The 14572-nt window shown below is 44.7% G+C and overlaps 2 protein-coding genes across 2 annotated transcripts; both read left to right on the plus strand.

Moving 5' to 3' along the window:
• The first annotated feature begins 2632 nt into the window (after positions 1-2632).
• Positions 2633-6012, plus strand: LOC109413217 (protein stoned-A). The gene is made up of 3 exons (XM_019686941.3): positions 2633-2775; positions 3563-4632; positions 4691-6012. The coding sequence occupies exons 2-3, from the start codon at positions 3591-3593 to the stop codon at positions 6010-6012; spliced, it is 2364 nt and encodes a 787-aa protein (XP_019542486.3). The 5' UTR covers positions 2633-2775; positions 3563-3590.
• Positions 6013-6019: 7 nt separating this feature from the next.
• On the plus strand, positions 6020-11027 carry LOC109424955 (protein stoned-B). The gene is made up of 6 exons (XM_019700149.3): positions 6020-8089; positions 8148-8373; positions 8436-9197; positions 9255-9675; positions 9732-10124; positions 10190-11027. Exons 1-6 carry the CDS (start codon positions 6020-6022, stop codon positions 10326-10328), a joined length of 4011 nt encoding a protein of 1336 aa, XP_019555694.3. The 3' UTR covers positions 10329-11027.
• The last annotated feature ends 3545 nt before the right edge of the window (positions 11028-14572 follow it).

Here is a 14572-nt window from a genome sequence, read left to right on the forward strand (position 1 = left end):
ATGGAGTTACAGGAGTAATCCTAGAGAGAACTCCTGGAAGTTCTGAACAAATCCTAAACAAATTGTTGGAAGAATCTCTGAGGGAACTTCCTTTGGTATCCCAGAAAGAACTCCTGGAGCAATCCTGAATTAATTTCTAGAGAGATATAGGAAGGAATTTCTGGAGGAATCCCAAGCAGAAATTCTGAGGGAATCTCAGAGCAATTCTCGTAGGGATCTCGGAACGAATTCCTGGAATTCAGAAAGATTTCCTAATAAAATGGTAAATGACTAATTTTTTACCAGGAATAGGGTATTACGTAAAGCTAATACCATACAAATTTCATCAAAATCGGTTGAATATTGGTGGAGATATCGTTGAAACAAGAATTTTGCCATTTGAGAAGTTTGAGCAAACGAATGTTTTTAAAAATATCACTTCTTCACTGTTATAGCTCTAGATACAAAAATACTGAACCGATTTCAATCTGTTCTGTATGTAAAGTATACATGTGGAAATATTGTGTAAAAATTTCATTCAATTTGATCTAGCCGTAATAAAGTTATAGCCGTATATGTGGCACAAAGTCACAATAAGCAAAAATGTTTTTTTTTTGTATCGTGACATTCAAACAGTTATAACTTGAAAAGTTTTCAAGCAATTTGGCTAAGAACAGTTTTTATAATGGATTTACAGTTTCAAATGTTAATAAAAATCGGAACAGTCATGACAGTTGTACAAACAAAATAGTACACACGGAATAAAATGATTAAAAAGTACCTAAAATATGCCTTGAAGCGATTTGAGTTTTGAATACTAGGAAAACGTATTGAACCGATTTTGAGATTTTTTTACCAGTTTATTGATACTCTGTTAAGAACTTCGAGTCAAATTTTCAAACGTCTTGACGAGTTACATCAAAATTATAGCCTACACAATTTTTAAAACGGGAGAAAAAATTTGCTAAAATCTTATTTTATGATATTAACAATATCTGCGCCTAGATCTGCGCCAAAACCAAACTGAATTTGTTGCGATTTTTATGGTATTAGCTACACATTATATATTATTCCTGTTCAAAAAAGTATTTGATTTTGTGAACGCAATGAAAAGCTATACATACATTATTTTCTGTGTCCAAATTTCATCGAATACAGTCTTCTTGCCTGGTTCTAGTGCACCATAGAACATTCACAAACGAAATGAAATGATTATGATGCAACAGTTTTTAGTATCATTGTCTCCTCATCAGCTAAACTCAAATGCTATTTCCTTTTTTCAACTGTCGAACTATTTATAAACAATTCAGTTTTGGGGTGTCTTTATAAATTTTTAAACTACGTAACGGCAAATTATTCAACCTCAAGAAATTCAATCTTGTGTTCTGATGCAGCCATGCTGAGGGACGACGGAGTACACATTATAGAGCGACACGGCTAAATACTAATGCACACTGTGAACGCGCAGGCGCGAAAGAAGAAACACAAAGAAAGAGAAATGTCCCTTTTACTCACGGAATAATACATCGACATATTATTCCGTACGGAAAATCAACAACATGACTGACAGCATCGCACGACAGTGCCATCTGTTGGCAAATAGCTTTCCGCTGCGAATTACTTATCAACTGCGAACGCTTAAGTAATTTTGATTGCAAAAGTTTTACGTGAGCATTACTTGTCCTATCCTTTTACACAGTACTTATCAAGTGGAAACTAGCCATTAGCCAGAAGAAGTCGCAGTAGGCATGGAGTTACTGAAAAGCCATAATGATTCATTTAAACTAAAAGGAAGAACCACGTGAATTTGTTTAAAACTTGGCCAGATTACTAGGATGACCAATAGTTTACTGTCATTAAAATAATATAATACATAAATTGTCAAAAAGTATGATGATACTTTTTCAAATTTTCTTGTGTATAAAAACATGTTTCTTGGTTTCATACTGATCACGTTAACAGTACAATCAGAAATACTAACGTCAACTACGCAGTTAATTAAAACTACAAATTTAATGAGTGACCTTTCCGCAACGAACATTTTTAATTACTCCAGTGATTGGCATCCCTACCCGGCGAAGCAGTCATCTATTTTCCCTGCCAAAACACCCATCGTCTACTGTGTACACAGGGATGTGACGTCATGACCGTCGTGCACTCGGATGCACGAATACCTCCACTCTTGCACCCTTTAAACGTGTAATCATTGACAACTTACAGTCTAGTCCGCGGAAAACCAGGATGAGGGGTACCAGCTGGTGCGAAGAAGGGGGCATTGATGACGTTGCTTGTGCGGTGGTCTGGTAGCAGCAGTGCTTGTATTGCACGTTATGCAATATTTCGGCACATTCATTGGGATGTACAACAATAAGCATGGCGGCCGCACATGCGCGTTCGCGCGAATCAATAGTCAAATCGAGGGTGCTCGCCGTTAGGTCACACTAGGGTGAAACCAGGCCAAGTTTGATGCCTTTTCCAGGGGATTCCTTTGCCGGAATCGGTGCTCATGGGAACCAATGGCTGTTTTACGAGCGAAGTCATTCAAATTAAGCCTTGTTCCAGTCAGAAAACGCGATTTTTTCGCGAAAAACTCGCTCGACCTAATCGACATGCCCGAATTCGACCCAACTTCCGTGTTGGCCCGTTTTCCAACGCCCAATCGACATAGCCGAGTGACTTCAAAAGTGAAAAATTTTCGGTGGGTGTAAGGTGCTAGCAGCTCTGGCCCTCCGTGAAAATCCGTGAAAATTCAGCCGCAAAAATCATCGAAACCACTTGATGACTTTGCAAAGAGACGTAAGTACCGACCGGGCACCGATTGCGATAAGTTTCCACCGCAGGAGGGGATTTGCCATCGGGGAAATTGTGTTTTTCAAATTTTCCACGAAGCATCCCACACAGGCGATTGCCTACCTTTCGGGGGTAATCGATTTCGAGGAATTTCAGTTCTTCAAAAGAAACGCCTACTAGGGATGGATGGAACAGGGTTTCGAAACATCAAAGAGGCTACTTTAAGGGGTAGTTCTGGTTTTTTCATTGGAAGAGGTTCCAAATTGCTTAGCAATTGATAAAAATCGATAATGCTCCAAGTGCTTGCTCATTATGTCTTGACAGTCGTAATGGTCGTCGACTTTTTTTCTTCTCCATATCATCGGCTACGAAAAAAGGTGATCTGTCAGTGAATGTGGTTTTGTGGTTTAAAAATAGTGCTCACTATATTTGGATACATAATTGATGCTGCAAGAGAAGTCTGGAATGATTGGATGCCCTCCAGAGACGAGATGAAGCGGAAATACAATTACCTCTACTGTGCTTACGAAGAAAAAGTCGAATGAACGGAAGTGGTTGAGATGAAATCATATGTCTGTAGTTGTAGTTATTCGCTCTATACTTGAAATTTCTTTATCGACTTTTGTTTGTACGACAGGAGGAAGCGCAGCAAGGTGTCTTGGGGGTTCTTATTTTTATATCGGCTTCTCCAGGCAATGACCTTGAACCACTTATTTGGATATGTAAACAGTTTTCCACGTTCGCGTGTATGCAAATGACTCTCTATAACGCCTTCTATGTATTCTATCCGTAGATGCTTCGATGTCTCGCTAGTGTAGATAATGCTTAAGCTACCCAAAGGATTAAAGAAAAAGAAAAAGGGCAAAAAGTCGAAAAAAGATCAAGAGCTCTTCACCGAGGAAGAGCTCGAACAGTACCGCCGGGAGCACCAGAACCAGGCGTCGTCGGCACTCAACTCAGCTGCACCTTCGGACAGCGAAGACCAACCAGGCGAAAAGTCCGAGAACGACGAAGAATGGTCTAAGTTTGCGGCGCTCACCACTGGTATCGATTCGGTTCTCAAGAAAACTCAAGAAGATCTCGGTCGCATCAAGGAGAAGTCTTTCTTCCAAAAGGTTCCCACCAAAGTTGAACTCGAAGCCAAGGAAAGAGAGGAACAGCTCAAGCGTGAGCAAGAGGAGAAGGAGCGAGCCGAAGCGGCGGCTAAGGAAGCCGAGGAAAAGAAGGCTGCCGAGGAGCTCATCAACGCTGTTGTTGAGCTCTCCGACTCGGAGTCCAATTCCGAAGTTGAGGAGGACATCTTTGACACCAACTACATCGATGCCATTGCCAAAGGAGAGTTACCGATCGCTTATGTGCCGGAGTCTCCAGAACTAGAAGAATTCGAAGGACCAGATCCATTCGACACCTCGTACGCAGAGAAGGTCATCAAGGGGCCTGAAGTATCGAAGCGTGGCAAGAAGATCGTGAACATCGGCGCTGCCGTTGAAGTACTAACCGGACGAGTAGAAAGCGTTTCCTCGAAGGCGTCCATCCGCCGTCCACGCCGAGGACCGCAAAACCTACTGCTAGAAAGTTTTGACGAAGGACAACCGGACGGCGAAGAGGCGAAACCTAGTGTAGAAGTTGCTGAACAACCTGTATTTACCTTACTAGACGATCCAGCAGAGCTTCCGAGCGATGCACCGATCGATCTAAGCGTATCGCTCCATCTAGCACTTCAGAAGGAGCAGGAAGTCAAAAAAGAGCAGGAACCTGCAGAACCTGAGCTCAATCTCGACGAATTTGACGATCTCAAAAAGCGTGAGCCAGTAGTTGAGGGGGACGATTTTGAGTTACTTGTAGGTGAGGCCGATTTGGGAGGTAAGTTTTGAACGAAGTCTGGTTTAAATTCCGTAACTTCAATACTGTTTCGTTTTAGGTTCCAAGAAACCATCCCGCCCACCGCCACCTCGACCGACCGCCGGTCCACGCATCCCGGAAGTTCCAGGGTTAGTCGACGAAGACGACTTTGACCTAGACACAGACGATCCATTCGATACCGGATTTGTTGAGAGGGTTCTTCCAGCGACAGCCAAGGAGGACGACGAATTCGATCCGCGTGCAGGCGAAGCGGACACCTTAGAAGACGACGACGACGATTTTGATCCACGAGCAGAGGAGAAACCTGCACCGTCAGGTCCAATCTGTGCCAAGACACCGGATCTCTTTTCAGCGGAAGAGCACGCTTCGCTGCAAGTTTCCGCCACCCTTGCAAAGGATCTTCTGTCGGGAAGCACTTCAGATCTAACTGAAGTTATCCAAGCTCCATTGGAAGTCTTAGCCGTTGGAGCGGACGCAGCTTCCTTTGTTGATCCATTCGACACTTCAGCGGTTACTTCGATCGTTGCTCCGGGCAAAACAGAACTTAAATTCCTCGAAGAGGAACTATTGGCAGAGCAGCCTGGTACTCTGAAACATTCTCTGAGTGATCCAGACTTTGACCCACGTGCTGATAGCGAGCCACCAAAGCAGGAGGAAGACTTCTCTGCTATCGCACAGCGCAAGTCGTCACTCAGTTTACAGATCAACGGAGCAGCGGCAAAGAGTAAGTCCGTAGTCTTCGCCGTTCCTACACCAGATCTGCTGAAAATCGACGGTGATCAATCTTTGAGCAAGAAGCCGCTAACTCCTTATTACAACCGGGAGGGTTCCATCCCGGAATCTGAAGACCCGTTCGATACTTCTTTTGTACCGAGCATCGCACCAACACAACTAGAAATCAACCTTATCGAGCAGGAGTTGAACGAAGCTACATTGAAGCATAGCTTGTCCGATCCGGATTTTGATCCCAGAGCCGTTACTCCAATAGAGGCACCTGTTACTGTTGCACAACCCAAGTCCGATCTGCTGGGAGTTTCCGACGACTTCAACCAGAAGGTTCTGACTCCAGCGAAGGAAACAGAACCGGTAGAAGTTGATCCTTTCGATACTTCGATCGCTGTCAATATCCAACCGGGTCGTACTGAGTTGAAACTCTTGGAAGACGAACTCATTCCAGCGGAACCTGTTGTAGCCGGCGCAAGTCAGGACTTCTTATCCGACTCCCAAGACGCTAGTGCCGTCTTTGTGAAGGTACTTACTCCACAGCCGAGCAACTCAATCGACGAGACTGATATCGACCCGTTCGATACATCCTTTGCAAACGATTTGGGACCAGGCAAGACTGAAATCAAGTTTCTAGAGAACGAACTACTCAACTAGAACGACAATGGCGAATCCCTTCTTGATGGACGATGAGCCGATGGGTGGCTCCGAACCGGCGAAGAACCCATTCCTTTTCGGTGATGACGCACAAGACGAAGACGACGGCGCGACGGGGGTGGACGACAATCCATTCTTGGCGCAGGCCAGTAACCCGTTTGCGGACTTTGGTGGAGAGGCGGACGAACCGGTTGCAGCTGACACAGCACCCAATATGAATGATCTGTTTGGGACTACGGGAGTCAACGCGGTGGTCACGACCGGTGCCGAAATCTTCGGAGTTTCCGAGTCGGTGATGGCACAGAGTACCCTGTACCAGCAGCCTGCGCAATCGAATGGTGCAGCCAACTTCTTCGATACAACAATCAACGAAGAAGATGATCTAGTCATTCCAAAGCCAACGCATCTACAACTGGGTCCTCACACCAACAACAATCTGATGGACGACTCGTTGATGAATGCCTACTCAAGCGAAGAAGAACTGAAGCAGGTGAAGGCTCCACCGCCTAGGCCGGTACCACCATCACAGGCAACACAGCAACTGATCAGCTCGATCGCCGATCAGCTCGATCAAACCAGCACAAATCTACTCCGACAGATCCCGGCTACCAGAACGCCCAGTCCGGTGTCCATGAGAGATCTACACTCTCCCAGTCCAACACCCGATTTTGGCGATCTGTTATCCGTAGGAGAGCAGTTCAAAACCGAGCAACAAAATCAACAGGACGATCTGTTCGGCACTGGTCCGCCAGCGGCCACTGGTAATGATAATCCATTTGCTGAACCCGCAGTTCCAACCGCAGCGAAACCTGAAGTTCCGAAGCCTCCGCGTCCAAGACCACCTCCACCGCGCCCAGCTCCTCCAAGAAGCTCACTTGCCTCATCGCCGATCACGGCACCTCCTCCTATTCCACCGCAACCTGCGGCTGCTGCTCAACCTCAGCAGGATGCTGATCTGTTCGATCTCTTTGGCCCAGCGCCGGCCAAAACGGCCCCTCCGAAGCCACCAGCTCCAAAGACTAAAGAGGACATCCTGTCACTATTCTCAACTCCGGCTCCAGCCGCCGCACCTGCTCCTGAGCCAAAACAAACCGATCTACTGAGCGGTGATTTTGACGACATCTTTGGAGGTCACGCGGAGCCAACCGCATCGGAAGCCTTCGTTCCTAATCTAGCAGAGAACCTGGTTCAAACTCAAATACCAGCTGCTGTCCCAGAACCCACTCAAGTTGAGATAAAACCGGTGCAACCGGAACCCGAAGCACCGGTGATTGAGCAACCTGTTGTGGAACCTTCGCCAGAAATCGTCCTAGAAGCACCACCGCCATCCGATGAGCTCATTTCTCGATCCGAAGCTTCCTCGGATTTCAGTCCTACCGGGTCCAACGTCACTTCCGGTAACATCCCAAGTTCCGTATCGGGCAGTATCGTCAACATTGCTGCGGCAGAAAAACTCGACGAGCTTCACGAGGTGGAACCGGAGGGAATGGCAGACTACCCGGCTCCTCCGCCGGTGGTCGAGCAAGAAGTACCGATGGAGTACAATCACGTAGATGCCGTGGCGGTCAGCACTGTAGCGGCTCAGCTGTTCTACACTGAACCTGAGACAACCTTTGCGGTACTGGTCGTTGCGGAGACCGTGAATCCGTTCGCTATGGACGACGATGACTCAGAAGCGTACCAAGTGCCAAGTGTAGAGCCAGCCGTGACCACCACGGCCCCCATGGACTACGCCAATGAACTGTTTGGAAACACGACCAACAACAATGTGGGCAGTTCGATCACGGTAACTGGACCGGATTCACTGGACAACTTTGTACAACCGCAGGCGCACCGGGAACCGGATGCGTTCGATTCGTTCGCCGCCAAGTTTGAGCTGAAGACCAGCAAGAGCGGTACCAACATCTTCCTCGAGGGTGATGTGGGCAATGGAACCTCGGAGGATGCCTTCGGGACAGCGGATGCGTGGGGTGCCGGTGGCTTCGGGGGTGGCAGCCAGTTCGACGACGGCGGGGATGGTTTCGGCAACGAGGGCGACGATCCGTTCCTGTCGATGCAAGCCCCACCGGTGCCGGAGGTGAGTACTGCGACGCCATTGACTAATAACGGAGTTTCACGAGAGAATTTCGTTTCAGGGAACTCCATTTGGACGATCGCATTCCCGGGATTCGGATGATGGTGCTCAGTTCAACGTGGTGATCAGACCGAAAGAAGGCATGGAGTCAGTGTTGGCTCCAGCTCTGGCACCTCCCCCGAAAAGTCCACAGACGGCGTCTATCTATTCTGGTGATTCGTCACCTCGAGTGAATCCATTTGACAGGGGAGATGACGGAGAGGCTACCTTGGCGGCCTTACCAGACGGTGAGTAGATAACGATCTTCCCGAAGAGCTTGTTACCAATCGACTTTTTTCAACGGTTTCAGCAACTCCGCAACTTCAGCGAACGGATTCCCAGGAAACGCCACCGACCCCGCTGTTCGACGAAGACGTTTCGCAACCTCTGGAGGACTTCCCACGGGTCATCTACCACGGAGGCGGTTGGGAGATGCAGTTGCGTCAGCCAAACAAGAAGAAGATTACCGGGCAGCGGTTCTGGAAGAAAATCTACATTCGACTGGTCTTCCAAGGTGACAATCCAGTGCTGCAGCTGTTCAACGCTGAAAAGGATAAGGATCCCTTCCAAGAGCTACCGCTGCAGGGGTGTTACTCGGTGTCGGAGATAGGCGCGCAGCAGTACGACAACTTCGGTAAGATATTCACCATCAAGCTGCAGTATGTGTTCTACAAGGAGCGTCCGGGTGTGAGACCCGGGCAGGTGACGAAAGCGGAGCGTCTGACGAACAAGCTCAGTCAGTTTGCAGCGTACGCCATTCAGGGTGACTATCAGGGTGTCAAAGAACTGGGAAGTGATCTGAAAAAACTTGGGCTACCGGTGGAACATGCTCCGCAGATTTCGCAACTGTTCAAGCTAGGATCGATGAACTACGAAGACATGAAGCAGTTCTCTGTGTGTATCGAAGAGGCGCTGTTCAAGATGAATGTGCATCGCGATCGAGCATTGACCTACAAGATGGAGGAAGTGCAGGTTACGGCTGTGGATGAGCTGTATGTCGAACAGGACGCCGAAGGTCACGTACATAAGCAGATTGCTCGAGTTCGACTGTTCTTCTTGGCGTTCCTCTCAGGTAAGGTTAGGGACGACAATTTAGGAGAACTGCTCTAACGAAACCTTCATCTTCCAGGAATGCCGGACATCGAGCTTGGAGTAAACGATTTATGGCGTCAGGGTAAGGAGGTTGTGGGTCGACACGACATCATACCGGTTGTGACGGAGGAGTGGATCCGTCTGGAAGGTGTGGAGTTCCACACGTGTGTTCAACAGGATGAGTACGAAAGAAGTCGAACGATCAAGTTCAAGCCACCGGACGCGTGCTACATCGAGTTGATGCGCTTCCGAATCAGACCGCCGAAGAATCGGGAGCTTCCATTGCAGCTGAAGGCCACGTGGTGCGTTACTGGCAACAAGGTGGAGCTGAGAGCCGACGTTCTGGTGCCAGGCTTCGCGTCCAGAAAGTTGGGACAAATCCCGTGCGAAGATGTCTCCATTAGGTTCCCCATTCCGGAGTGCTGGATTTATTTGTTCAGAGTGGAAAAGCATTTCAGGTAAGTTCAGAATAGTTAGCAGAGAATAGTTCAAAGATTGAGAGTTTATTTTACAGGTATGGATCGGTGAAGTCTGCCCATCGTCGCACGGGCAAGATCAAGGGTATTGAGCGGTTCTTGGGCACGGTGGAGACGTTGCAGGAATCGCTTATCGAGGTGACTTCGGGACAGGCAAAGTACGAACACCATCACAGGGCAATCGTGTGGCGATGCTCAAGGCTTCCCAAGGAGGGTCAAGGAGCCTACACGACGCACCAACTGGTATGCCGAATGGCGTTGACCAGTTTCGACCAGATTCCTGAACAGCTAGCTCCGTATGCTTACGTAGAATTCACGATGCCTGCTACACAGGCGTCTCATACGACCGTAAGGTCGATTAGTGTGCAGGAATCGGAGAGCGACGAACCTCCGGAGAAATACGTTCGATATCTAGCTAGGCACGAATACCGGTAAGTTTGGAGGGATCGCTTTTCCACTCAACGCCTCAAATCATAACGCATGGTTGTTTTCCCAGGGTTGGAATCGAGCATACTACGGGTGAATCGGTGAATGCTTACCTAGCGGCTACGACTGTGTCGAAACCGATCCAGGAGGAACAACCGATGGCAACAACGCCAATTGCTCCGAGTGATTCGGACTCGGATTCGAACTAAAGTGAACGAAGAGTAGGTAAGTGTTGTCATCAAGCAATACTAAGTTCCGCTGATTTAGCAAGGTAGACAGCAGTAGTAGGCGCTTTGGATCCGTTTCCATGGCGATGGACATATGACAGATATTGTAAAGTAAAATAATGCTTTCAGAATAAGGTGTAGCTTGAATATTACAACAATTGAATGAATTATGCAACATTTAATCTATGATGGTGAACAAACCGAATCTGTGAAAGACGAAACAAATATATACTTAGGTGTTATTGAATTATATTAGTTTGACAATAAAGCGTATTGTGTAAAACGTAAATGAGTAAGCTTACGAGGAACAAATGACGATAAGTATTACCACAAGTTGTATCATTAGTGGCAAAAGTTAGTTTTCATTGGCGTAATTTTGTTCAGTGTATGCGTTTGTTTGTTGAATTTTTCGAGACGAATGAATAATTATTGAACATCCTTGCTTATGTATATTTGATTCCCATCTAAAGTCTGTAATTGCATACTAGTCATTAGTTTAAAAGTAGTTCTTGATCTATATAGCATATGCAATCAGACTACCAAACCAAATGAAGCATGTAATATTTATCATAGAATACACAAATGAAGAATGACATCAAATCTATAGCGTAACAAGTGAAATTATTATGTATTAAATTATTATCCTTGTGCTCGAGCTATAATATTAAACAGCAAAACAAACAGAAAATCGACAGATCAATATTCACTGCAATAACACTAGTTTACAGCATTTTTGAACTCGGTAAGCTTATGATCATTTTTGGTGTAGAATTATGCCCTGAGTTCGAAAACACGAAGGAAAAAAATTATAGTAGAGCGGAAATTTTTTCGACTTTCCATACAAGGTTGATGATTTGAAATCGATTTTTGTTCTATTTTTAAGCAAAGTCGCTTACTTCAAACATCTCATTCTCCGTAATCAATGCTCCGATTGAGCTGAAAATTTTACTGTAATTCGCCTACATATGATATGTCAAATAAACGCCGAGAAAGAATTTTTAAATTGTTTTTTTCTAACTGAAAAAAAATACATTTCTTCAAAAATTTTTGGGAATTTTCCTAAAATGTAAGGAGGTTATCCCTAAAACACGCCAACATCTTGAATTTCATCAATCTGACGCAAAACCTGTATTCAGATGATCGAATGGTATTGTATTCAGCTTTTAATTTATGGAAAAAGATTTAAAATTGGTTGAACAAAACGCAATATATTTGAATTTTAGTAAATTACATATTTTGAAAAGCTGTAAAACTCGATATTGAGCTAAAACTCAAAAACTGTTCTACTTAAAATTTTTTGAAGGTCGGTTTCGAAATCAGCGCTAAATTGTGCTTCAAAAATTTTGGTCGTAGACAGAAGTTCACGACTTTCGTTTTAATTTGTAAACTAGTGTAATTGGTTAAATAATGTTAAACATCCTTGAAATCAACCCAAACTGGCAGATGACGATTCCACGATTATTATTCAGAGTCGACGTTGATTCTGCTTTTTTGCGATTACATCACCAACATATCAGTAGCAAGAAGCAAATTAGTTAACCCCCTCCGTGTTTATTGAACCTCCTTCAATCAAAATCGTTCGACAACGAACGAAGCCAAACGGTTTTGTGTAACGTATTAGAATCGAAATCAAAGTCGGCTACGCATGCCTGTGTTGCTAACGAAACAGTAACTCCTTTGTTCATGTTCTAGTTTATTAAACCTATTTCGTTTGTTATGACAGTTACAGAAATGAATGATGATCATAGTAGACCGTGAATAACATAGTGAACATACTGTTAGCATTTATTGTACATGTGTTATTAAGTACACCTCTAGATTACTACAATCTAAGAACTACAGTATTGATGAACGTAAGAAAATGAACGCATTGTTGATTAATTGAAGAACCACATTAAAATTCGAAAATACTCGTCACAAAAACAACGTAAGACTACGATGTTTGACTATGTGTAATACCGGTTATGAATTGAGGAAAGTTTAATACTACAAAAATAAAAATCAATGTGACAGGTCTATGAGATATATGGGCAAAATAGATATACAAACCACTCTCTAAAACTAATCGTTATACATTTAATGAAAACTTTAACCACACAGGTAAAACTGAAAAAAAAAACAAAGCTTAAACACTACTGATCGAATGACTAAAGGCAACAACCATCAAAAGAAAAAAAAACCGACAGCAACAACAAACGTAGCCGAGAGCTGGAAAGCTGAGAGAATAAAATATGTAACAGTAGGATACGTAGATCCATAAACTTGTCTTGATGCTAATCCAAAGAAAACTAATGAAAATATATTACTGAAATTATACCCAATATACATACATACTACCGAGAGAATCGATAATAAAAATGAATGAGATCCAAGTGGTAAGTTGAGAGGCTGTGCATGTGTTTATTTGATTGAGAACGTTCTTTAGTCTTTCTCTTGTTTGGGTTTCCGTCTTTCTCCGCACACCGTTGACAGTTTCATGAAATTTCCACACATCATTTTGTTCCACGCTTTTAGGGGGGAAGGGGGGTTTGGCAGAGCGTGACGATCCTTACAAAAAATATTGAGGTTCCATACAAAAAGTGTGATATAGGGGGGAGGGGGGGTTGAAAAAGGTCGATTTTTGCGTGACATAATTTGTGTATCACCCCCAGGCTCTGCCTCTTCCAAGCTTCTGGGAAAACTCCCTCGTCCAGGCATTTCTGCATATCAGACCTGAACATCTCGGGAGCCTCTGCAATAGCTACTTTTAAGGCTAGGTTCGGAACTCCGTCCGGACCTGGGGCCTTACCTACGCTAAGGGACTTAGCTATCCCCGCAAGTTCCACATCGGTGACCCTCTCCTCATCTTCGATCGAATCCACTTTCGAACGTACATCGTTGGCATTCCCGTTCACGCCAGCAAAATCAAATGGGCTACGGATACGAACGAACCAAATACGTTCGAAAGCGGATACGCTTGTAAACAAGAATGAGAGTGTATATATGTTCACTCGAAAAACGATTTTTCAAAAAAAGGCTCGGAGGATCAAGTCTCGTATACCAATCAACTCAGTTCGACGAATTATGTATGTGTGTATGTAATGTATGTCTGTGCGCAAAATAAGTTCACTCACTTTTAAGGCACTTCCCATTGGCCGATTTTTCAGATTATAGCTCGAATCGAACCGAAATTTTACCGCATTGTTTGCTATCGAAAATGGTCTGTATCGGTCAAGGCGTTCCGGAGTTATGGACATTCTAGTGATCCAGACCAGCACCGGTAGAACTGGCCGTACATAAAATTTAACCAAGCTCCTTCATGCGACACATTTTGGGCGGAAATCATCACTGGAGACCAGAAATTCCACGATGTCGGCCCAAAGTTCAAGATGGCAGCCAAATATTCAAGATGGCAGCTGTGTAATAGAGTTTTAGGCACTAAGACCATGCAATATGGGGTATATATGGTATGAGGAAGATCTTTGGAGTCCAAAAATGGCGACCATAATATCCAAGATGGCGGCCTAAAACCCAATATGGCGCCTCCAAATTAAAGATGACAGCAATTTAATGGTATTTCAGGATCTAAAACCATGCAATATGGGTATATTTTGCTTGGGGCAGATGTCTGGACTCCAAAAATGGCGACCAATCAATACTCTGAAGATGGCGGTCTATAATCCAAGATGGTAGATCTAAATTCAAAATGGCGGCTGTTTAACAGTGTTTTAGGCTCTAAAACCATACGTTATGGGTATATTTGGCATTGGGAAGATGTCTGGAGTCCAAAAGTGGCGATGAGAGTATTCAAAATGGCGATCTAAAATTCAAGATGACGGCTCTAAATTCGAAATGGCGGCTGTTTAATGGTGTGTTAGGCTCTAAAAGCATGAAATATGAGTATATTTTGCATGGGGGAGATGTCTGGACTGTAAAAATGACGACCATGGTATTAAATATGGCGGTCTAAAATCCAAGATGGCAGATAGCGGTTATTTGACTGTGGTTTATGCTTTAAAACCATGCAATATGGGTACATTTGGTATGGGGAAGGGAAGATGCTTGGGAAGCTGTGTGGAGTCAAAAAATGGCAACCAATGGCGTTCTGAAATCCAAGATGGCAGCTCCAAATTCAAGATAGCAGTTGTTTATTGGTGTTTAAGGCTCAAAAACCATTCAATATGTGTTCGGGAGTGAACTGCCCACCCTGTTACGTCCATGTACTGAACTGTGCGAGAGTAGCAAAG

This window comes from Aedes albopictus, chromosome 1 (assembly GCF_035046485.1).
Source record: "Aedes albopictus strain Foshan chromosome 1, AalbF5, whole genome shotgun sequence".
Classification (NCBI taxonomy): Eukaryota; Metazoa; Arthropoda; class Insecta; order Diptera; family Culicidae; genus Aedes; species Aedes albopictus.